General features: G+C 45.7%; 10 protein-coding genes across 10 annotated transcripts; 5 read left to right on the top strand and 5 right to left on the bottom strand.

The window, feature by feature from the left end:
• Nucleotides 1-117: 117 nt before the first annotated feature.
• N7469_008343 (uncharacterized protein) lies at nucleotides 118-3886 on the top strand (the record flags this gene model as incomplete). The annotated part of the gene is made up of 3 exons (XM_056647261.1): nucleotides 118-1307; nucleotides 1364-2287; nucleotides 2347-3886. The coding sequence occupies 3 exons, from the start codon at nucleotides 118-120 to the stop codon at nucleotides 3884-3886; spliced, it is 3654 nt and encodes a 1217-aa protein (XP_056498812.1).
• Nucleotides 3887-5491: 1605 nt separating this feature from the next.
• N7469_008344 (uncharacterized protein) lies at nucleotides 5492-8268 on the top strand (the record flags this gene model as incomplete). The annotated part of the gene is made up of 2 exons (XM_056647262.1): nucleotides 5492-6181; nucleotides 6235-8268. 2 exons carry the CDS (start codon nucleotides 5492-5494, stop codon nucleotides 8266-8268), a joined length of 2724 nt encoding a protein of 907 aa, XP_056498813.1.
• Nucleotides 8269-9085: 817 nt separating this feature from the next.
• Nucleotides 9086-11815, top strand: N7469_008345 (uncharacterized protein; the record flags this gene model as incomplete). Its single annotated transcript, XM_056647263.1, has 1 exon — nucleotides 9086-11815. The coding sequence occupies one exon, from the start codon at nucleotides 9086-9088 to the stop codon at nucleotides 11813-11815; it is 2730 nt and encodes a 909-aa protein (XP_056498814.1).
• Nucleotides 11816-12078: 263 nt separating this feature from the next.
• On the bottom strand, nucleotides 12079-13044 carry N7469_008346 (DUF1996 domain-containing protein; the record flags this gene model as incomplete). Its single annotated transcript, XM_056647264.1, has 2 exons — nucleotides 12079-12812; nucleotides 12885-13044. 2 exons carry the CDS (start codon nucleotides 13042-13044, stop codon nucleotides 12079-12081), a joined length of 894 nt encoding a protein of 297 aa, XP_056498815.1.
• Nucleotides 13045-13855: 811 nt separating this feature from the next.
• Nucleotides 13856-14929, bottom strand: N7469_008347 (uncharacterized protein; the record flags this gene model as incomplete). Its single annotated transcript, XM_056647265.1, has 1 exon — nucleotides 13856-14929. The coding sequence occupies one exon, from the start codon at nucleotides 14927-14929 to the stop codon at nucleotides 13856-13858; it is 1074 nt and encodes a 357-aa protein (XP_056498816.1).
• A 1203-nt stretch (nucleotides 14930-16132) lies between these two features.
• N7469_008348 (peroxiredoxin-like family protein) lies at nucleotides 16133-16988 on the bottom strand (the record flags this gene model as incomplete). The annotated part of the gene is made up of 2 exons (XM_056647266.1): nucleotides 16133-16597; nucleotides 16692-16988. 2 exons carry the CDS (start codon nucleotides 16986-16988, stop codon nucleotides 16133-16135), a joined length of 762 nt encoding a protein of 253 aa, XP_056498817.1.
• A 1043-nt stretch (nucleotides 16989-18031) lies between these two features.
• N7469_008349 (uncharacterized protein) lies at nucleotides 18032-18978 on the top strand (the record flags this gene model as incomplete). Its single annotated transcript, XM_056647267.1, has 2 exons — nucleotides 18032-18069; nucleotides 18351-18978. The coding sequence occupies 2 exons, from the start codon at nucleotides 18032-18034 to the stop codon at nucleotides 18976-18978; spliced, it is 666 nt and encodes a 221-aa protein (XP_056498818.1).
• Nucleotides 18979-19491: 513 nt separating this feature from the next.
• Nucleotides 19492-20376, bottom strand: N7469_008350 (arginase family protein; the record flags this gene model as incomplete). Its single annotated transcript, XM_056647268.1, has 1 exon — nucleotides 19492-20376. The coding sequence occupies one exon, from the start codon at nucleotides 20374-20376 to the stop codon at nucleotides 19492-19494; it is 885 nt and encodes a 294-aa protein (XP_056498819.1).
• Nucleotides 20377-21037: 661 nt separating this feature from the next.
• N7469_008351 (putative Coatomer subunit epsilon) lies at nucleotides 21038-22186 on the top strand (the record flags this gene model as incomplete). The annotated part of the gene is made up of 5 exons (XM_056647269.1): nucleotides 21038-21062; nucleotides 21123-21501; nucleotides 21570-21705; nucleotides 21778-22016; nucleotides 22078-22186. The coding sequence occupies 5 exons, from the start codon at nucleotides 21038-21040 to the stop codon at nucleotides 22184-22186; spliced, it is 888 nt and encodes a 295-aa protein (XP_056498820.1).
• Nucleotides 22187-22544: 358 nt separating this feature from the next.
• N7469_008352 (putative 6-hexanolactone hydrolase) lies at nucleotides 22545-23909 on the bottom strand (the record flags this gene model as incomplete). The annotated part of the gene is made up of 4 exons (XM_056647270.1): nucleotides 22545-22676; nucleotides 22738-23321; nucleotides 23443-23588; nucleotides 23695-23909. The coding sequence occupies 4 exons, from the start codon at nucleotides 23907-23909 to the stop codon at nucleotides 22545-22547; spliced, it is 1077 nt and encodes a 358-aa protein (XP_056498821.1).
• Nucleotides 23910-24396: the final 487 nt, after the last annotated feature.

Here is a 24396-nt window from a genome sequence, read left to right on the forward strand (position 1 = left end):
AATCAGTTGGACATCTAACGGCTTCTTCGTAAAAAGCCCCGCAGCTCTGCAGAGAAAACGAAATATGACATTTCTCTTGTCTGTTTTCTCGTCAAGTTTTGAAAGCCAGATGAAGAAATGGCTGACCTCTCCTCCTACGATGATATTCTCAATTCCATCGACGATGATAACTTCTACTCTGTAGATGGTGAAAGTCTTCCTTCCGACCTTCAAGACTGGTCTAACTCTACAGAGCTTGAAGAGATTGATCTCGAGAGCCTCAATCTCTCCGGATCCGATTCATCATGGGTTGATCCACTAGAGTCCGCCATTACTGCTACCAGCAATGGGTCTGCTCCAGTACTCAGCACACTCTCTCAATTCACTGCTATCCTCTCACAAACTGGGATAAACGGACCTCGTATCCTGAAATCAATCAATCTCTCGTCTCGAGGCACCAAAATCGGCTCCGGTGCCCAGTTCACCGTCTTTAAAGATCCTACTTTCGAGGGAGAGGTCATTAAACGCGTCAATGTTCCTCTTTCAAGTAAAGTCACCCAGCGCTTTGCAGCAAGTGTGGATTATAGGCTTCAGCTGAGGATACTAGCACTCGAGATTCTATCGCTATGTAACCCGGTTCTACGTGCGCATCCTAATATTGCGAGTCTTCTCGCATGGGGCTTTGATTATCCCTTCGCAGATATGGCTGTTCCTATATTGTTCATGGAAGAGGCATTGATGCCACTGAGTGACTTCCTGGTTGTCGAGGAAAGGAGTGTGGATGTGAGATATCAGCTTGCACTTGATACCACGAATGGATTGGAAGCTTTGCATAATACCCGGATTGTGCATGGGGATGTGAAGCCGGACAATGTGCTTGTGTTTATTGGACCGAATGAGAAAGTCCCCTTTCGAGCCAAGTTGAGTGATTTTGGAGTCTGTATCGATCTTGAAGTGCCTGACAGGAAGTTTAACTTAAGTGATTATCGAGGTACCCCAGCATGGCTGGCCCCTGAGGTGATAAATGGGGATATCTCCAGGTTTGGCACTTTCTCACCAGACATAATGTTCAAATTTGATGCGTACAGCCTTGCGTTGGTCCTTTTGTCTGTCTTTACGTCTGATGGAAAACCTCCAAATTTGGAGAAAGCCCCAGATCAAGTTCGGGATTACGTTATGAGAGTATTTAAGAGTCAGAAGGATATACCTTCCGAGATGATGATGGATATTCGAAAAGCAATTCTGAAGCTTTTGGCCGAGGATCCTCGTAGTCGCCCATTGCCAAACCAGACATTGTTAAAAACTAACACGTCTGTATATGGGTCATGGTATGGTGGTTTGCTTCGCTTTGAAACTTCGCATGGTTGCTAATTACTAAATCTAGGCTTTCCTCGATTCAATCAAGTCCCTCGACGAATAATTCCACCCCTTCAGGCGTCATTGATCCGTTATACAACAAAGGCCCTCTTTTCTGGTATAGATTGGATGAAAGCATTCGCAGAGAGCTTGAAATGCAACACGCATTGAGTAAAGAAGGAGATGCGCCTGCATTCACAGGAGATGTGCTTCTTGGAATGGCCCAAACAATAACCGGAGAAAAGCCATTGTATCTTGATCGTCTGCTCACCTACTTGAGCGACTCTGCAAAAGCTGGATTCTCACCCGCAAGGGCGATATATGCACAGATCATGGAGGCCCATGCACAGGTACTAGAATTCAGTGAAGATGTACTGGACGACTGGATGGTTCAGGCGGCCGCTGAAGGATATTACTTTGCAAAACCCGGGAAATTGAAAGACAAAGTCGAGGAGGCTAAAGCCCAATTCAGGGACAAGGGAGGCTTTTGCTCAGATCCCTTTCTGGCAAAGCCTGATGTGAAAGCCGCGACCAGCAAAGATAAATGTCTGGACTGGATTGAACAAAGGGGATGTATCGTTGATCGTAAAGGAAACACTCTGCTACACGCAGCCGCAGCTTATGGGGCAGTGGATACGTTGCGGGAAATACTCGATGCCAACAAGATTGCTATTGACATAAATAACGACAATCTCGAAACGGCTTTATACAAGGCATTTCAAGCAGGACAAGGCAAAGCTGTTGAGATTCTTCTTGACTACGGAGCGAGTGCATCATGCAGAACGCTACAGAAGATTTCTCCTCTGCACTGGCTATTCAATATGCCAGAAAATTTGATCCAAGTCATCGTAAAGCGGATGGTTGAAAAAGGCGCAGACATCAACGCGATGATAGAACCAGTGGTCAAGGACAACAGTGGCGGGTTCCCGGAGAAGATCCAGATTCTTCATTAGTATGTTCTGCTCTATAACCGATCGAAGAAAAAGGAAAAATTGATGCTAACGGTCAAAGTCCATTTGAATTGCCCCATGGAACCCCCTTACATTGGGCTTGCTGTTTCCGCAATATAACGGCGATTGATACTCTCATTTCTTTCGGAGCAGATATCAATGCATTCTATCATGGCATGGACGCTTCAACCACACCACTTGCATTGGCAGCATATCATGGCGATTCTGAAATTGCAAAGCATCTAGTATCCCACGGTGCAGAAGGGGCGCTCCTTGACTCAATGGGTCGAAACACATTGCATGGAATCACCAAGTATCTCCCGGACAGACATGGTTATTTGCCTCATCAATGGCATTATTGGATCCGCCATGGGAACTGGGATAATCATTTGATGCAACTTACGGATTTAGTCAAGATTTTGGTTGGGGCCGGAGCAGATTTGAATGCGAAAGACAAGGGGTATCCCCCTATGACGCCTGTTGCGGCGGCCGCTGACTTGGGAGTATGGGATGGAGGAGTGATAAGTGCACTTCTGGCTGCTGGGGCTGATCTGAAAGAATCCTTATTGTCAGCCGGGGACACAGTCTTGCATTGCTGGGTCTCGATCACTGGACCACGATTGGCCTACCCCAAATCATACATTCCTACCCTGCGGAGAATTGTTCAGGCAATGCCAAGTCTTGACATTCCGAATAAGTACGAGGAGGATACACCATTGCACTTGCTAACGACAATATACCACTCGGAGGATGAGTTTGAGGCCGCTTGTAATGTCTTACTAAGTCACTCAACCCCAGCGGATATCAATAGAAAAACACGTCGAGGAGAATCTGCATTGTCAATAGCTTTGGAGGCTGAAATAGCCCCCGAAAAAAAAGGGCGTTTCTTGCTTGGGAAGGGTGCCAATGCAACTGCTACCAACTGCCGTGGGAGAGACATTTTCTACTCGATTGCCAATAATGCTGTTCTTAGTGATCAAAATAGCCACGACCTCATGCTGCATTTTTTGGATTCCCTCGGTCCTAACCCGCAAGAAGTCTACGAAATTCACTACCTCAACAACAAAAATAGCCATGATTCGCTAGCTGCAGCTGCAGCTCGCGGGAAACCTCGAACCTTGGCTCTTCTACTCTCTATTGGATTGTCCAGGAGTATCAATCAGCTTGATAGATCCAAATCCACCCCATGGACGCCATTAGATCAAGCTCTTCACTCTGCCGAGATAAGTCGCCGTGCACATATCGAAGGACTCGCATCTTATAAAGCTGGTGTATCTCGCACCCATGCCTTGGAACAAAATCTGGTGTACGATGGCAATCAAGGTCCACCGGTTCGTGCGGCGGAAGCATACAAAGACTTCCCTGACGTTATTCGAATACTACAAGATGCCGGTGCGAAACGACGATGTGATTTGGAAGATAACGGCGATGGCAATTATATTGCACAACCATCGGAATGGGACAAGAATGAGATGCCGCAGTACGGCTTTAAGCCTGAAACGCAGCCGAATGTTGAGGCTTGGCAGGGGCTTTATGAATTGGCCAGGTACAAAAGTGGATGGAAATGGCTCGATGTGTTCTTCGGGGGAAAGAAACGCTGATATCGGGAGTTAGACATTTCTTGGACCCCAAATTAAGAAGCCATCAAGTTCTTCACCTCCGTAGCTCCCTTGGCAGACGTATGAGGGCGGTTCGGCAATATCGAATGCCTATTTGGAAGTATGTTAGCTGCAGTATGAGCTTGGCAAGGGGACTGACTTTCCTATTTCTCGCCAAGTAGAATGTGAGCAACTATTTCTAGGGCTTGGATAAAACCTAGGATAGCATGCAATCTGTGCTCCACGATGCCGATAAAATATCACACTTGCCGCGTTTCAATTCCAGTTCCAAGGAAATGGAATAGATTCTCTACATGATTGCGGGTAATCAGATGCATTCATGGGGGTCATGTACTATTAGTAGTCCGGGCTAGGTAGTGCAAAGACAAACACACTGAGAGTCTGGGGATTATGATAAAGTCGTGATGCTACTAATATAGCAGCACCCGTGAAGATGTATATTGTAGGGCAGACCTGAATGATTTCTCCCCTCACTGGTGTTACAGCTTTATTTATCTATCTATTTCTTGAATAATGGCCTAGCAGCACCTAGTTGCTACAAACTCTTTGAGTTAAACCTCGAATGCGGCTGAGGCGAACATATTGAAATTATAGGACAGCTATTCAAAAACAAAGTAAAAGAAATGGTTGAAGTGAAAAGAATAGACTTGGAAGGGTTGAGCAGTAGAACATCGACATGGAGAAAATTTTGGGATGATGAGAATTTCTCAAAGAATCATTTGGGGCCAAAAACGATCGCATATGTCGTTTTTAAAGCCGAAAGTTCAAGGGGGTTAGATGTAACTGCATACCCTGATAAAGATCGGCATCGTGGCGTTGACTAACTGGAGAAAGGTCCACAAGGGAACGGTGGCGTCTGGGGGCGAGAGTTTCTTCATGGAAAAAGCAGTAATATCATTGGAAGGGACCTGCTTTTGCCTGCACTTGTGCCGAAGTTCATTGCATACAGAGGTAGTCTGGTGGAGCATTTAATAAAAGATTTTCGTTTCAAGACAAGGTCCGTTGCTGTCAGCACTGGGCACTTGTGCTGATCTTTTGCTGAAAAGAAACTTTGTGATGGCCTTTTTTTTAACTTCACGTCTTTCTTGGGAGATTTTATCGGCCATGGTCTCATGACGTGACACAAAAAATGGCCCGTAAGCAGCGCATAGATCGTCAATTTCATACAAGAAGATACTCGGTGATACAGGGGCCGCCAAGCTTCCTTCTAAATAGACATCGAACAGCTTTGAATCTATATAAACCTTTCTATCCATGGCTGAACATGGTCACTCAGATCATCCTCCAGGGACTGGTGCATGGGAAGTGTCCATCACAAGCTATCATATCTTTTTTCGCAGTCCCATTCAAACCAACCTTGGAAGTTGTTGAATCATCCGAGTCTTCAAAATGCGTTTTGAGATCGCTGGGCGAGCTTCTTTGCTCGCCTTGCTATCAGTTTGGATGGCTCTGCTCGTTGAACCAGGAGCTTTTGCATCCGATGGCATACATCGAATGTTGGCAAGAAGGGCTGTTTTTTCGGGATCCGGAATCTCTTCAAACACTAGTTCAAGACACCCTGGAACCTCTTCATTCGGACAGACTACTATGCAAACCCCGGTTCCCTCTCCTATTACAAGTATTAGCAGCACTACTAGTGAATTGTCTTCTGGAAAACCCCTCGCAAGCTCGGAAACCGATACTGGGTCATCCACTATTTCGACATCCCAAGGCAGCTCCTCGACTCCTTTCAGACCTACTCAGCCCAGCTCGCCTCCTTCGAACCCGTCTTCAAAAACTTCCAGTCGCCCTTTGTTTCCCTCTCAAGGCACTACAAAGAGCGAGACAACCAACAGTGTATCAGATGGATCCAGTTCTATCGTCAATCCTAGCACTGGCAATGTCATTGGTTCGAGTACGGGTACTACCTCAACAACTAGTGGCGCCGAAGAAAGCTCTTCCTCTCGAGGGTTGAACTCGACTCCTGGCCAGCCAACGCCCACAAGTAGCAAAACTTCTCTGTTCTCAAGCAGACACACTGTGGTGCCTATTACCTCGACGAATGTGATCACAGAAGCAACCACAACCATAACCAACGCTGTCACTGCCTCGTCAACTGTGCCATTTCCAATCACTCTTAATACAGATGATCCACAAGCAACTTCGAGCGTTAGCTCTCTACAAAATGACATATCAGTGACACTTATTCCAATCATTTCAAAATTGATCGACACGCCGGATAAGAAAAAGGCACAGGATGTCATTGACGAATTGGATAAGGTGAAGCCAGAGGCTAAGGTAAAGAAATGACCATGACTTGACTAGTCTATTTTTGCTGATAGGCTTAATAGAATCTTTTGGATAGAATTAATCCCGACTCGAAAGAATCAACCGACTCTTGCAGTGGCGGTGGAAATCCTCTTTCGGACCTGATCAAAGCTGTCACATGTATCGACGATGGACTAAACAAAGTCAAGTCTGAGGTTGAAGAAAGCATTGACAACGAGTTTTCCGATACAAAGGGTCTAGAAGAGGTAACTACTGAAATGACCGATCTGACTAAGGAATCGGATAACGAAGATGATGAATCATCCTCATCGTCGTCTTCGTCGAGCTCTTCAACCTCCGAATCGTGTAAATCGACCACTACGGAGGATATTTATGTGGAATGCTCTGCTGCATCTGCTCCAGGTCGTAGGAGACAAGCGGCAACATCTTGCACTACATCAACCAGAACAGTTACGGGCTGCGACGTCTCTGCATTCACTACGACAGAAACGGCAACTAGCACATCTTCGGGAGATCTTGAGCAATGTGGCACTGGATGCGCATCTTGCGCGTCTCTTTCAACTCCGACCGCTACTTCAGCAAGCAAAAGAGACTTGAATCTCACGAAACGTACTCTGACCAAGCCCCAGGATGCCCCATACAATGGCGATACAGGCGCATTCTTGGTCGATCAGTATGTATGGGCTGAATGGGTCCCTCTTGGAACTGGTGGAAGATCAAACCCTACAGCTCTATATCATGAGCTCAAGAACGAGCGATATGATATGGCTGTTCAGGGTCTCTACGGCTGTACATCTGTGGTTGTCGTCTCAGAGAAGGCAGTATACATGTCTCACTTCTGGGAGGTGCCAGGTTTCAGTCAGGGCGATTGGGGAATTGGCACTCAACAAAGATTTGAGCAAGAAGTCTTGACTCCTCTGGAACATGGTGATGGTGACTCATCCATCCCTGGTCTACGCCAATACGCTGGGAATAACGGAGCATTCTCTAGCCAATATCGACCAGCAGCATACATCATTAGACCTGGTAGCTCAGGTCGACCTGATTATGATAAGGCATATGACAAGAAGGTTGACCAGATCGTTGAGAAGGTGAAGAACATCCTGAGTGTCTCGACTCCTCCAATCCCCATCACTTACACCCGTGTCGGAGGAAACGACTATTTGATACCCCAAGGCAAAGTGCTTTTCCAGTATGATCCTGTTGAGTCTCGTCAAGCCACCGACAGCTGCCCTATTCAACAGGCTATGGAGCGACTCTGGGTGGAAAACAAACCGCGTTATGTTCACCAGAGATACTGGGTAGCTTATGATGACCAGAAGGTACAGTCGGGAAATCAAAAACGTGATTGTCCAGCCGACGCAACTCCTGGTGGACAAGTGCCTCTACCTTCGGGATATGAATCCGAATCGGGTTCAGTTCCTTCGGGCACTTCATCCTTCAGCAATAATTCCCATCCCCATAGCTTGACTCCAACACCAAGCAAGCCATTGAACTCTTCAACCCCAAAGCCCACTGCTACGCCAACAAGCCCCGAGACAACAGCATCTACTGAGCAATCATCGACCAGCGACCAGGCCACGACAACCGCAGACTCTACTACGACTGAGGAAGCCAGTACTACAACTGAAGAGCCCACTACCACAGAGGAGCCTACAACTACAACAGAAGAGGCACCAACTACTACAGAGGAGCCTCCAACTCCCACTACCACCACTGCAGCACCGGAACCAACTGCACAATTAGCGATTGCTTATGTTGTCAACGGCATGAGCAATTACTGGAGTGTCTTCCAACCCGAAATAGGTGATGCTCTCCAGTGGTGTGGGTCATCAGGCAAATTCGATGCTAGCGGTGATATATCTCTAAAGAATGTTCCATACCCGAGTGGCGACAACGACCTTGATTTCGAGGTGGACGGTATGGATGATTGCGTCTACTCTTCTGACTCGGATGAAATGGCTGGTACTCTGAGTTGTCCTGACCTGGCGAAGGATGTCGAGTGCACTGAGATTGAGGATCAGAGCCAGGAGGACTGCTACGGCGTCCTGAATGCTAAGATGGTTGTGCCTAAGGTCTATTGCGCGTGGGCATAAAGAATCTTTGTGAGACATGTACTGTAGTATATTAAGACAAATATCGTTTCTTAAGTAGTTGCTCAATCAACTTGGCCTAGGCAGTTCAAATATTTTCAATGTTCCTGCATTCGACTACTAACGACTGCAATATTCGCATCGTGAGACCGAGCAAGGTACTTCTCTCTACTCGTAGTTTTAGTTTGCATGATCAGTGTTTGAGATGACATAGAAGAGCACACTTAAATCTTTAGTTCATAATTCCCTAACTGATTTACTGATACTACCACTGGCAGGTATATCCACGAGATCAGTGACTCTTATCAAAGGGATTTCTTGACACCTTGACCTAATGATCCAAAACCCTTCCAAGATTTATTGATCTATTTAGCCACCTTAACAAGTAATAATTTAATTAACTTTTTGTGATCTATACTCGACTTATATGAACATCTAGACAGTGGCAAACTCGAATGTTTTGATGGAAGTATAAAAGTGGATCTCGACTACCCCAATTGGGTTTCCGACGAGTGGAGGAACTTCAAAGCGCTCGCTTCACTTCGAACTTCCACCTTCTACCACAACATCTCCCCGATTGCCAATTTGAGTCCCCGCCGGATAATTGCATCATACCGAGGGTTCCAATTTAGCTACAGCCTCAAGAATACTCCACTTGATGCTGCTAAGGGCAGCATTATAAGAGATCAGGTTCTTGCTGCTCCTCACTTGCACTTTTCATCAATTATCCAACCCCAGCTTCTCTCACTTCTACACTTTTTATCTTTCACATCGATACTAGGATCATTTTACCTGCTGCAGTTTGACTCTGTTGCTCGATATGGCTTCTAGCAGAGCACTTCCTCAAACCTTAAAGTCCATCACAGCCACCAAAATCAATGAGCTTGGCAAGCAACGCAATCTTTTCGATAAGGCCAAGGCTGAGATCCGCGAAGCTTCAGAGGCAGCTACAAATCTACATACTCGTGCTCAAATCCTTCTTGATGGGGTCTCTCGTCTCAAGGGATACCCTAAAGATGTATTTGACCAAAACGACGAGGATCTGGAGTGTGAATCCGATGATAGCGATGTTTCAGATGCAGAGGTCACTACCCTTGACATGGGCCAGTTACAGCGAGCGGATCACTCGAACATTCGTCGATTTCTCTTGCAAAGTCGATATGATTCCTCTATTTCAGACGAGAGTCTCCAGAGATGGGTTGGTCAACTCCAAAAAGAGCTTCAGTATTTAGAGCTGAAGCATGACCACGCAGCTTTCTACAGCAGGCTCGTCACAGAGTGGCTGACCCAGCTAGATGCACAAACTCTATCTGCTTTCAGCCAGGATGAACAGTCAGGTTCTGATAAGGTTGATGCCGGCTTTGAAAACGTCGGCCGCGCGGAAATGCATGAACAGCGAAAGCAGTGGGAGTCATTGGTATTCACTGCTGCCAGCCACGTTGAAGCAGAATCTGTTTGTTCTTACCTCGATAAGCTTTTCCACAAAGATAAGTTGACGGACCAAGCCTTCAAGGAGCTTCGCGAGAGCATTCAGAGGTTCGGAAATGATCTGATTGTTGAAGGCGAATGGCTGAACGTAGAGACACTCGAGTGGGTTTCCAAAGCATTGTTGAAGACAGACTTGCTTAGCACCGAAAAGACAACAATTCTCAAGGAGTTTATGCGCAACAAAGAAGTGACGCAGGAGGTTGCCGATGTACTCAACATGCGGCTGGCTTCCCTTGATAGTTGGAAATGGAATGAGGATGGAATTCCTATCGAGATGCGTCGCCAGCTGAACGGTAAATACAGGGTCTTCATGGACGAAGATCTCCTGGACAGCCTCATGCTCCAGTATCTTGGAACGAAATGGGCAGTGAAATTGCGAGAGGTTTTCACAGCATTTCTCTCGTCGCATGCTTGGACTCCCATCCAACAGAACATCCCAAGCGAATATGTGGAGCGACGCAAATATTTCTATGACAAGCCACGTCCTGCCTGGAACCAATGCATAAACAACCTGCGAGAGAAGACTTTCAAAGAAGAATATTTCATGAGTCAATTGCCTGATTCTATCAATGAAGGTGCTCGGGATTACGACGACAACTCTCATGTTAAAAGTGCCCTGAGCACAAAACACTCTCTCCTCCATCGATTGATTACAGAGTCACTCATCCAGAAGAATTTGAGAGGCGAATTCACCGCGATCCGATCTGACTACAAGTGGTTCGGCCCAGCTCTACCACACGCGACTGTTTTGACTGTTCTGGACTACTTTGGGGTTCCTCAGAAGTGGCTGAACTTCTTCAAAGTTTTCCTGGAGGCTCCGCTCAAATTCGTGCAAGATGGCCCCACTGCACAAGTACGATCTCGCAAACGCGGAATCCCTATGAGCCATACTCTGTCGGATTGCTTCGGCGAATCAGTTCTTTTCTGTATGGACTATGCAGTGAATCGGGGTACGAACGGAAACATTCTGTACCGACTGCATGATGACTTTTGGTTCTGGGGAACTAGGAAGGACTGTGATCAAGCCTGGGAGTCCATGACCGACTTCGCCAAGGTTATGGGTCTGGAATTCAACGAAGAAAAGACCGGCACGGTTCAGATGGGTGAAAGCCCCAAGAGCTCTAGCCTCCCGATTGGTGATATTCGCTGGGGCTTCTTGGTCCTCGATGCAGAGAAAGGGAGGTTTGTCATAGATCAAAGTCAGGTAGATCAGCATGTCGAAGAACTAGATCGTCAGCTTTCATCTTGCAAGAGTATTTTCGAGTGGGCTCAGGCATGGAACGGATATTTCGGACGTTTCTTTGCCAACAACTTCGCCAAGCCTGCACTCTGTTTCGGCCGCGAACACATTGATATGGCAATCTCCACCCTCAGTCGCATCGAAGCACGTCTTTTCGGAAAATCCTCTCATGGGGATAGTAACAAAAAGGGGAGTGTCACAAACTATCTCAGGGATCTTATCGCGGAAAGATTCGGTGTCCATGATCTTCCCGAGGGGTTCTTCTATTACCCCGTCGAGCTGGGTGGCCTTGAGCTCTTGAACCCATTTGTCAAGCTTCTCGCCATGCGTGAAAATATTAAACATACACCGCAGAGAAGACTTCAAAGAGCGATGCTGGCAGATGAATCGAGCTACTTTGAAGCAAAAGAAAAGTTTGAGAAAGAGGGTTCAAGCTCAGGGACTGTTCTCCGAGCTTCGAACGATGAACCGCTTCCTTTCCCATCGTTAGAAGAGCATCACCGATATCGCGAGACCTTTAGTCAAGGTTACTATGATGCTTACTGCGATCTTATCAGAGTCCCCGAGGAAAAGAGCATTGCGATGACTGGTGATTTGAATAAAAGCATCCTTGGCCTGAAGGGATCTGTCCGCAGAGGGAACAAATCCACTACTATCGGCTCAGAATGGCATAAAATGACACCTTACTGGAGATGGATCGCGGAGCTCTACCACGAGGAGATGGTGCTGACCTACGGAAGTCTGGCGGCCGTCAATCGCGAGTTTATGCCCCTGGGAGTGGTGAAAACACTGAGAGAAGGGCGGTTTAGCTGGCAAGGCTAGAAGCATGGTCTATAATCTTCTTCTTTCGGACAGTTTATTTATTAATACGCAATTGCAATTTCACCCCATAAATTCAATCTATTATTACCTCGCAACTAATTGCAGTGTCCGTCTGAGTACCTACTTCAGCTCAAACTACCTAGTTTGACTTGAAGTATCATATACACTGAAAAATGATGGCATTGGCCCGTTTATCTGCTGGTATAAATTTACAGAAGACAATTGTCACAATCAGGTAAACCTCTATCATTCCTTCAGATCAACTACGCCCAGCGACGATGCTTGGCAAGATGTCTCTTCATTGCGGCGCTGGTCTTCATCATACGCACACTCTCAGCATAGTCGCTTGTTCCATGAGTAGGATCGCTGTCCTTGGCATTTTCAGCTCCACACAGAGATCCTGCATTATAGTCACCTTTAGGTCCATCGACAGCGAAAAACTCGTATTTTGAAGGATCCTGAAGCATATTTTCAGCAGCCTCGGGCAGCCACCCGTTGATGAAGTCTCCATGACTACAGTAAGATGATCCACATGCGAGCTCTAAGGGCGGCTGTCCTTCCCAGCCACCAGGAAGGAGGCTGCGCAGATCGTAGCGGATCGAGAATCGAGGCTGCGGAATTCTCTTCATGTCATTGGGGCACCAGTTATCTCCGTAGTTGGAATAATAGCCAGGGTTCTGGGAGTATGCTGATTCAAGAGTTTCCGGGTTGACGCAGTCGTGGAAGAGAAGAAGAGTTTGCAAGTGAGTTGAACAAGTCGACGTTGGGAAAGCAGCCTCGTCTTTATCACCTGAAGAATCCCCTTCACAGAACCACTCGATTCCCGCTTTTTCCTCCACTCCATCTTGAGACTGGGCAGAGGCATTACCTGCAACGCTTCTGAAGTCTTGTGGAATGGCGATTTCGGCCTCGTTCAATTTCTCGTAGTACGCGCTAAAACGCATCGGTTTGATAGGGGTATGCGTTCCATTCTGTACAAGGTATAATGTGGGAACCCCTGAATTGTGAGTTAGTCTCAGGGTACATTTTGAAATTAGTTATAGGACGAGCTGCAGGTAGGAGGACGAACAGTAGGCTGAGAAATCGTTGGGATTCTCTGCAGTGGAGCAACCCTTCTGTAGCTCGGCAGAGGTGGTCGTGTTGACGTTTACAGCATCAGAACCGAAAAAGCTGTGCATGTGACTTGTATATTGTCCCGGTAGCATAATAGGGTCGATGTTTTTGAACATGAATAAATCAACGTTGGTGACGGTATACGCCTGGGCCAGACCAGCTGCCCAGGTTGAGAAAAAATGGAAGACCGCATAGTGAAGGGGCCAATGACAACAGAAACAAAACTATTGCAAACGGAAATTCAACATAAATCAAAATAAAAGAGAAGAAAAGGAAAGAATGGAAGACTGAAGGTGGAGAAAAGAAGATTTGGTTCGGAGGTCACTTTGATACCTTTAAGCAGTCAGTTCAAAATTAATAGACTCGAAAGAACGGCAGTTCTCAACAAGCATGTGGACCCTGTCACCGTTTGATGGTGGGCCTTTAATTGACTGGTCGAATAACGGTTGTTACAGGAATTGGCTGAAACAGCAATAATTTGTAAGCGAGTCTGCCAATATCATCCCGTTTGTTTCGGGATGTTCCAGGGCGGCGCCAAGCGCCGTCGCTCAAACTGACTAGGAAAAAAATCTAAGATAACTCGGCAGAGTAGCTCGAAAAATAGATGGATTCATTTATCTCACACACACATTTATCAGAAGATTGATATTGATCACTGACAGCAAGCACCTTGAAGCTTCTCGTCTACTGAGTTAGGGCTTCCCGAAGACGTTCCGAATATTATCGGGCTACACTCAGATACTAGTGTCACGAGTAGTTGTTTTATCTATTCACCCTTTTCAACAATAACTTGAGAAGAACCTAGAATAGATTAATTATTCAATCTTCAATATGTTCAAAAAGAGGCAAATTTTGATGTCTAATTGCTAAATAAAGTACACACTCTGTCTCTGAGATTTTGGCAATAATCGACAAATAACTAATCTCTCAATCAGAGTCACGACGAGTCCATTCCTTCCAGCGGATAATCCAGTTATTCCAAGTGTTGGAGACTGCCTGTCTATCGCGGCAAACAAGATAACTAACAGAAATGATAAAGCATATGAAATACATCTGCGCCCATGTGGCTTTGGCGCCTCCAGAATACAGTGCGTTCTGATCAATAAATCGACCATACTCTTCCCAAAGCTCCTCAATACCCCTACCAGTCACAATCTCCCAGGTACCGAATTCAAGTTCACAAGCAGATCCTGTATCCGGGCAGCTCTCGGCATATCCCGAATCCAGGACCAGGCCCATCACTGTGCTCACGGTGCCTTCACCGAATCGCATTTCTAGCCATTCTAGGAAATATGCTTTGTGGTAAGTCGCTGCTGTCCATTTCCCCATAAGGTCAGTAGATGAAACAGGTCGTCTCCAATGAGACTTCTCCAATCCGGATCGAAGCACAACATAATCCGCGATTCCCTCTAGAAGTTCCCGCGGCACTGAAGGTAGCACTCTAAAGCCATTTGTGCTCAGGCTGTCTGGTCTCGAAAAAGGCCAAATGCTTAGTTGAGAACCAAAACTGAGCCCTTTCTCGTCTCTAATTTCTGCTCTCTCATGGTACCATTGAAAAACGTGTGTGACCTCATGAGTGATCTTTGCCATTATCTCACGCCACACGACTTCCTCTGGCGATGATTGTGCTAACCGAGCTATATATGGGAGGTAGACTGTTATTACCCGATAATCCTTTGTAGCATGAACTATGGATTGGAATTGGCGATTGAAGGGGTTTTCAAGTCGGATGTCTAAAGTTATTGTCTGGGAATAGGAGGTAACTCCGGGATATTGAGCCGACATGGGACCAACAAGATATTCCATGACATTTTCAAGCATTGATTGAATGGAAGGCGAGAACTTCAAAAGCAACATTCGACACACTTCATTGTCTGGATCACACTTGAGGTTAGCATCGACTTTTGTTGGTTGTCCTTGGCCTAGCCGTAGAGTTACAGATGTTGATTTCATAAGTTGATTTCCCACCTTGATGGGAGGGTTCCCGTTTTCGGTTTCCATAATCTGGTAAGAGTCAGTTTCTCCAACTCTAGACCCCCTGCTATATGACCCAAACGTATCCAGTAGACGCATGAAGCGTGAGTTACTCCATCTTCCACCAGTTTGACGTGCTTTGAATACAGATAGATTAGCAGCCCATCGTGCTCCTCTATTACTTTTGTCCTTCTTTAACCATTTGGCCCATTTTCTAGCCATATAGTCCTCATCTTTTAGAACTTGGAGTGCGGGGAGGCTTGAAAGATATTCTCTACTCAAGCCTTTAGTGGAATCTTCCGTTTGAAGCTCTAGGCCTTCCCAGTCGATCTCCGGGGTTGGATGTTGGGTTTTTGGCGCGAAATTTGAATCCGGGGAAGCATAGGCCCCCATAATTCCGATCAGCCCACTCTCTTTTGGAGATACACAGACCCCTGTCGAACAGTAGAAGAGAAGCGCCAAGCGCCAAAGTAGCGATATCATCTTTGATTTCGAGTGCAGGTCAATAATTTCTGCTGTGATACTGGGGTAATTCTATAGTTTTTGTTCCTTTTGGTAACGGTAAGTAAATGCAAAGCTTAACAGTTGATAGGTTCAAGTACTTAGTCGAGACTTATCGAGCCTTCTTATACTATTAGAGAGGCTATTTCGGTCTGACAAGAGCTTTGTCAATCTAACAAAGAAGCCCAGACAATAATGCCACTTTAGGCATGCTTGCAGTGAAAGAAACTATAGAATCAGTTGCATTCTAAAAAAGAATGAAACAAGTTACTTTGGTCTCTAGAATCTGTCTATCAATGAAAACACGTACAGTTCCAGTTTCATTTAGTATCCATAACAGATGTTCTTTCGAGGATGGCAGTCCTTCGACCAAGTCTTTTTTGTCAAATCTGATCGAGGGAGAAAAGAAACCTTTGTCGTCCAAGTGACCAATAAAGAGGCCGATGTCTAACAGGGCTGCGTTCTTTCACATACTGCTGGTTTTAGTATTTATGTACTAATGCTATGACGCATACTCTTCTTATTCCTAGCATATTCCATTCTGCTTCAGTGGCCTAATCTAGGCTCATCTTACTATGTGAAATTCTTGATACCTGACGTGTATTTTTACGGCAATTTGGATTGATACAGAAAGTTTGATCGCTTGGAGCTCAAATATTCTCACTGCCATCCAACACAATAGCACAGATGCCGGGCAATGATATCCTGGGAGTCGGTCATGAAAACTCATCATTTCTTGGGAGCAGCATCAAGAAGTCGCATGAGATCTTTGATCTCGATGTGGTCCCGCGTAGTTTTCATTCTATGACACCACGTCAACTGCTTTGGCTGGCCATCGGAAACATAAAGAAGCTCCCCTCCATTCTGTGAGCTGGGTCCAGCTTTATGTACGAGACCTTTCGGGACCTGCTTCAAAGCTTGCATAAATGATTCACCAACAATACGAAACATACTTTTGCGTATATAATCCGGTTGTGGCCCCAAGGCCAAATTACTGGCCATTCCAAGATCGTTATATAGTTTGCGCGATGGATCGGCATACATTGGAAATGGACATCCTGTCTCAGTGGCGTAAAAATCTATCAGTCCAGGATCGCCGCAGCCGATGATGGCAATCGACGTGCTAACGGGTAACTGTAAAAGGTCATCTGGCTTTATAGCTTCAGACAAGGCAGTTATATATTCTTGGCAGCTCTGGATCATCTTGTATTTTAGTTCTCTTTCTTGATTTTTGTTTATGCACAACTCCATAGATTACTCTGCGTGGGGAGATCAATAGAAGACTTACACCGCAAAAGAAATGCCGGATAAAAATCACTAGCACGCGGTCGACGGTATCAGGACCTTGTGAAACACTTTTGAACGAATGGGATTTCCCTTCATGGTCCAAAACTTCATATGCCTCGATCTTACGGGAGGTCTCGAACGATGGAAGCTCCTCTGTTTCTAGCAGACTGCTGCTGCCATGATCCGCGTCTGTATGCTTGGTATCGCCAGTACTTGGAGTCACAGCCAGGTTTGTAGCTGTCGCATCGGCAGATGATGCATGTCCTGGACCAGAGGTTCCTTGTTGCTCATCGGCCATCTTATACGAGTATCGTTCTGTCTCAGGGTAGTGTAAGACGGAAAAGAGATATCGCCCGGGCGAGTCGCGGTGTGGTTTAGCGCTATGACCGAATTACATGGGATCTGCAGTTGTGCTTAGTATTGACCTCAAAAACTCGCAAATCATTCACAATAGTTTTCTATTCTATAATAGCTCTTAGTTTTCACGATTGTCTCGCTTCTGAGACCCATTTCAATATCTTGATATCATGAAGAGAAGAGCATCCATGTTACGTCAGATCTACATGTGCCGCTGAAATCGGCCAATACCGAAGTATTCATGAACAAGCAGATCGAGTTCTGCAGAGTTGGTTATAAGGATATCGCATAGACTTGTACTGGAATGCTAGCCCTTCGTCAAACTTGGTATCTTCATTCACTAGTACTTAGACCGGCATCCATAGATATCTTGTGGACATCTTCGAGTAGTTACTACTACTTACACGTTGCTAGTTTTCATGGCGTGCAGTAATAAGCGCTTTAGATAATTACAAATTTAATAACAATAGTGAGCTCTGTATGAATCATGAATATAAAGACAGCTACATCGTAATCTCTCTGGTATTCTAAATTGGCTTGCTTGGCTTCATTATCGACTATGCCGTCACTGTCTCACACGCCGACCCAAATTGGGAAAACAGCAACAACTTTATTCAAACCGAGCCACTCGTGGATGACGAGTTGTTCCCAATTAGACTGCGGCTTTCTTTAGGCCTAGTAGACGTCTTGTTCTCATCTTATGGGCTGAAATGTATTTCTTTTCTAAAAAGCTGTTCAGCGAATATTCAACGATTCCCTATGTCTACTATTTCAGATAATTCTTCTTTACAATGGCTACTAACCAGAACAAAACTTTAGAGAGCGTCAGTCAAGTAATCAACTGTAAAATGAGTCAAAAATACCTCAAGACTATCTTCAACATCCATGGATATCGTTACTCTCGGCGCCCTTTCTGGCAGCGGAGCTTCAACCCATCACCATTCATCATTGATATAGTTCTCCGAAGTCCAATTCAAGACGCGGATGCTTTATGAGCTGGCCATTCCTTCCTCTCAAGCAAGGTAACTATTCTGGTTAGCTTTACGTGAAGGTATATAGAATCAGAGAGGATCCCCCAATCTTCTTGCTTTTTCCTCCCATCTCCCATTCATCTTTCCACCCCTCTATAAGAAATACGATATACAAACCAGCAACTATGACTTCCACTGCTGCTTTCTACGAACAGTCCCAGGACTATAACTGGCTCGACGCAATGTCGAAAAATAGAACCTTCTTCGACCCACGGCGAGTCCAAGATTCATCTTACCTCCTTAAGATGCATCATCTCTAATATTCACTGTAGAACCATTGAAGCCCATAATTACACAGTCACTTCATCTAGAAATCCAGAGTCAACCCCCAGCTCTGGGCAGATCAATCCTCAAGCGCTCTCAGCCCTTCCCAAGCTCGACCAAAGGGCGTTTGTGACCAAATGGGCTCGTCAAGTTTCAACCGGCCCGGAGCAGTCAAAGACTCCAAGCAACCTGGTCGAAGAAACCAACAGCCTCAACGGCATCCAAGAAGATAAACATAGTGATGTCGCTTCGATCTCCTCGTCCACCGTCTGCGTATCAATAGACAAGGACTTCTTGGAGTCTTGGCAGATTGAGGCTGTTCCACCATACCCCAAGACAACACCTGCTGTCAATACCCTCTTTGATTTACGAAACCAAATTTGCCATCCGGTTTCCCCCAGGAACGTGCCAGTTCAGACCGTTTCCCCTCGTTTCGCTGAAGAAGACTTTATGTACTTGCCATTCGAACACATCGAGGTGCCCTCCATGACCTTGTCTTCCACTTCTACCGATTCTGCTCTTCACGGCTCCACGGAAGAGTTGAATATTGGCAAGCTCATTGCTGGTAAAGTGCGACAAGCGGCAGCTCACAGTGTGGCGGCATGGGAGAAACTGAAGCGCAAACTGAAACACTGAGACAAACATTTGTTGTCTACTGTTCATTTTATACATTATGGCGTATATTTTCGTATCTCAACATTGGTATGGCGTTATCTTGTACAAATTTGGTCTAATATTATCTGGATATGAAGTGTACATATATGAATGATTGGGCCTTCACAAAATTGTCACTCGGGTCTTCCGATTGCCATCGTGTTTGTTTTTCTTTTTGTCAGATTGATACCCTTTGTCTTTTGTATTTCGGGATTTGGTTGTTATTTGAAAGCTTATACAGTGGAGATCTTTTAAATTGCTATATGTTCTCAGATTGTATCATTGGAGATGTTTTGTGGAAATGTGAAAATGTACTGCGTGATGGGGTCCTACGTCTATCTGAGCTCTTGGAGCCAATCAGGTACTCAAGCAATCAAACAGAAATTCCATTACCGAAACAAAAGTGCCGTCTGTAAATCTTAGACCAGGGAGTCGTACTCAGCGTAGATTGTCTATTTTTTTTTTTTTTTAGTAACAAAGAGCCATCCTGCAGCTCTAGGAGCAGGTTTGTAGGAGATTTGCATCGATTAGAGATTTACAGAATGCTTTAATAACACAAATAGCGATCTTTGCAATTCTGTCCCCATCTCCTGCATTTGGATCAAATGAGCAGACGGTCAACGACCTCGGAACTGCAGCTTTTGGCACCAACTTCATGCAAGCTACCAGTTCGTCTTCGAACATTCCTCCTGGAGATGGATAATCATTAACTTTCCCATAAGATTCATCCAAAACATCAAGATCCAGATGAACAAGAGCTGGACTGTAAGATTGCTTGCAAAGCTGAGATTCAAGCTCCTTCACAAAGTCAACTTTTTGTTCACTGCTCCCCCATACTGCCTGCATTCCAGCATCAAGAACACGCTGTTTTTGGATCTCTGACTGATCGCGCAGTCCGCAGTATAAGAAACGCTCGTAGGAAAATGGCTGGTAGCCAGGAACGGTGCTCATCAGTGTTTTCCAGCTTTCTCCACGGAGCATAGAAAGACCCATAGCATCGAAATAGCCGTTCTCGTTTACATCCGGGGAATCCAAATCATCATGAGCATCAAAATATACAAATGCGAGATCCTTGATTTTCAATCCGCAGGCTGCTGCGGCGCTGGCCATGCAATTGCCTGATAAGATGAGCGGAAAGCTGTCATTTAATACAGCGGCAGTGACAGCTTTGGAGATACGTCGCATAATCTCAAAACTTCTGCCGATTTCTCCTTCGAAGTCATCAACCGGATCTATTTCCGTGATATTGATCTGAATCCCCAGGCTTTCGAGTTCTTTGGTAATCCCAAGAGACAAAATGCGATGAGGGCCGTTACCGACTCGGTGATCGCGTAGACCAACATGGTATGGCGAAAAGATGATCGTTATAGAGATAGACATTTGCAAGGATTAAAAGTAATATGAATGCCTCCTTTTTTCCTCCCAGGATGAGTGAGAACTGTTGAAATAATTGATTGGATTCTCGGCGTCCGAAGGATGTGACGTACAAAGTAGGTGTACTTTATATAAAGTATGTCCGTTTTTGGAGGTGTTGGAGATGCTGGAGGCGTTCCACTGAGACTGTGTTGGAGGTGTGGAGGACTAGCAATGCATGATATTCTACATGTCTCCCTCTATTTTAATCTGTATAATAGAAGATAAATTTATCACATTATTCTCAATGTATGATTATTGTCCCTGGAAATGCGAGTACTGTTTCTCAACTACTAACGTTAGTAATTCTATCCGCCCTTATAATATGCGTTAGTTGTATAATGCAAGAGGAAATCATCAGCATAGACTGAAATCTAACATTATTCCAGCACATACCTAGCCTTCTCCACACTTCCATAGATCTTGAATAATTAATAGATCCCCTAGACCTACTCAGTTCTACTCCATGATTAAGTAGAATGGTTCACAGTGCACATTGTATACTTCCAAGGCGGTGGGCCCACTTGCGGAGTTGCCAGCTGCGCGATTATGCCGTGGTCAATTGCGGCCATCATTCAACATCATCCTCCAATTCTACCAATTCTCTCAACCTCAAGTCACTTGCAAAATGGATCCTTTCTCAAACGAGGGCGGTAAGCATATTTGTATCCCCGCAATATATCTCATTCAGTCTTCTCATCCGTAGTTCCCAGAGCTCCTTAACATCCACAATGCCTTCCACTCCGGTCAATACCAGAACGTGATCGATTTCGAAACTGCCGCCTTCTCCCCAGAGAACCAGCTCCCTGCTCGTGTACTTAAACTCCGTTCCCAAATTGCCCTTGGTCAAAGCGACGAGGTCCTATCTGCCGTTTCCAGCGAAGAGGATACCCCCGACCTGGCCGCCACCAAGGCCCTTGCCCAACAGACCGCGGGCAAGACCGACGCCGCTTTGCAATTGGCTCAGGATCTAGCAGAGAACTATCCCGATAATGCAACCGTACAAGTGCTTGGTGGAACGGTGTTGCAGGCTCAGGGACACAGTGATGAGGCTCTCGCCCTGCTCTCTAAGCACCAGGGTAACCTCGAGGCGTGAGTTGTTTTGCAATTGGAGAGTTGAGCGATCATTTTGTCTGACCGTTTTATGTGTGGTAATTTAGTGTTGCCTTGATCGTCCAGATTCACCTTCAACAGAACCGATCCGACCTTGCGCTGAAAGAAGTTCAGGCTGCCAAGCGCTGGGCTCAGGACTCCCTGCTTGTCAACCTGGCCGAGTCCTGGGTTGGTCTGCGTGTTGTACGTATCCCGCATTGTCACTACCCTGTCTGGAAATACAATCGCTAATTACTCTGGCTCGCCCATATATAGGGAGGTGAAAACTACCAGTCTGCCTTCTACGTCTACGAAGAACTCGCAACCGGCCCCAGCACCGCCGCCCCTCTGTCCGTCGTTGGCCAGGCTGTCGCGGAAATTCACCTGGGTCGTCTCCCGGAAGCCGAAGCCGCTCTGACCGCTGCTATGGAGAAGTACCCTTCTGACGCAGAGTTGATCGCCAACACAATTGTTCTGAATGTTCTGGCAGGCAAGCCCTCCGATGATCTGGAGTCGTACGTACAACATAAATATCGCCCCTTGGTGTTCCAATAGCTAACATAGGGTTACTTCTAGCCTTCTGCAACAGACTCAACCCTCCCACGCCCTCCTTGCTGATATCAAAGAGAAGAGTGATCTGTTCGATACCGCCGCCGCCAAGTACTCGCCGAAGGTGTCATCTTAAGATGGGTCAGGGACTTTGGATAGACTTGTTTTGGAAACTTTAATACTTTTGTGAAGCCAGTTATTTACAGCCGGAGATCATGATATCCTGCTTTTTTATGAGTTGACACGACCGCTACCTACGTGCAATTATTCGAATCCTTTTTTTTTTAACAGACTGTCAGCGCATTTTCCAAACACTGCAATAGACATAAGTTCCATGCGCGTTTCAATTATAGAAAATAATCATCTAGTCTGGTTATACTAGTATCACGAGTCCGCGGTATGGTACCAAATTATTTGCAGCTTCTCACATTCACGGGCTCTCATGACAAGCGCTTAAGCATGATTACGATACTAGTAGTGGCTGATACTCCCGTCTACAGCCGAGATGCAATCCATTGTCGCAGTTCATTGCCAGTATACGACCCCTCTGGACCAGGATTTCCATAAAACGGCATGTCGTGAGGCTCATCAACGCCAACGAGATAAGTAGTATTCGGAAAGACGGCCTAAAACGAACAAATGGTTAATTATGTTTTCAAAAGCGTACAATAAATGATTGAGCCATACCTTAACCTTCTTCGCAAAGGATTCAATCGGGGACAATAAAAGCTCATCCGAACCAGCCAGTAACAAGATACGCTCTGTCTTTGCATCTGACCACCATTCAGCAGGGGCACGATCAGGTTCACTCCAAGCATCGTGTTCCTTTCCGCCATGGTAAGTACCCGACCACTCGTTTAATACGCGCTCGGTGAGAATATCCTTGTAGGCATTCTCTTTGAACGAAGGCCAGTCGGTGCTGAAGTTTACCCATGGCGCGAGACCAAATACTCCCGCCAACGGGCTTGATAGTGAGATTGGATCAATCTCCGGGTGTGGATGAGAAAGGTGAAGCAGAAGGGCCAAGGCTAAATTTCCTCCTGCCGAGTCACCACCAACAACGATGTTGGATGGAGATCGACCAGTTTCATTGAGAATGTATTGCAGTGCCCCAGCTGCTTGGCGTAGCTGAGTTGGGTAAGTTGCATGAGGAGATTGTGTATATCTTGGGAAGAAGACGGCGATATCATGACCATTCTTATTGAGATTTTTCAAAACGTTCAGCCAGAATTCAAAATGTGGAGCAACGGCAGCCAACACGAAACCACCTCCTGGTAGAATTGAAGAAATTAAATATTAGCCTTTCCGTTGTGCAAGGATTCCCCATGTTGACTAGGTTACACGTTCCTGGATTATCGGGAATTTTAAAGATAAGATGGGAGTTTTACATACCATGGAAGAAAATTACAACGTTCTTTGCATCTTTGTTGCCCATCCAGTATCCTTCTGTGTCATGGGGGAGAGAAACGGTCTCGGGCTCTAATCCACGTTTCTTCATGACAGCCTTGTAGGTTTCTGGTGTTGGAGGACTCATGTACCTATAAGATTAAGATGAGAATTAGCTTTTCTTTCCCATGTCTCCGATGAATGAGTCCCATGTATGACTGATTTATAGTTGAATAACATGAACATTTTCAAACGTACTGAGTCTGACGAGCAGAGTATCGATCAACAGTCGTCCGGATGGCCGTGGCCAACAGATGAGCCGAGTAGAACTTGGGACTACTCTTCCCCCGGAACACACCAGTGATAGCAGCATACAAAACATTAGCGAGAATGTTCAGCTTACCAAGCTGTACATCAGCTCGCTCCCAGAAACCTAGCTCAGGTACCATAGGGTCCCTCTTGATGTTAGCCATGGCTGCTATATTCAGGTTGAGAACAGCTTGGATTGGACTGAGAAAGATGGTGCTATATGGTATATTCTGGATGTAAATGTTTTTGGTAGCTGACGAGGTCGAATGAAGTTGAGGTTGACTTCTTCAACTTGGGAGTTCTGGAGCTGAAAAGAGCTCGAAATTCGGCTGCATCAACCCCGCTCTTTCGCGTCGATCGACGGTGATTCTAGCCTCGGTTGCTCGGGTGGGGCCGAAGTATACAATAAACATCATATAAATGAATTTACATATCTAGGAGGATATCAAACTCGTTTACTCCAATATACTCATAGCGTTATGATAATTTACGACAGTTTAGTAAGGCTTGAAAGGTAGGTCCAGCGGCATATACTCGGTAAACTCAGTCGTGGTCCGTATTCTTGCAATTTCATTGGTATGCCTCACGCTTTTGACAAGGAATGTCACAGATTCGCACTTCGTGCAGCACGTTCTATTGTAACATTTCCAC

The sequence above is a fragment of the Penicillium citrinum genome (genome assembly GCF_028827155.1).
Source record: "Penicillium citrinum strain IBT 23319 chromosome Unknown utg000007l:1.0-2040159.0:1.0-2041076.0, whole genome shotgun sequence".
Taxonomy (NCBI): Eukaryota; Fungi; Ascomycota; class Eurotiomycetes; order Eurotiales; family Aspergillaceae; genus Penicillium; species Penicillium citrinum.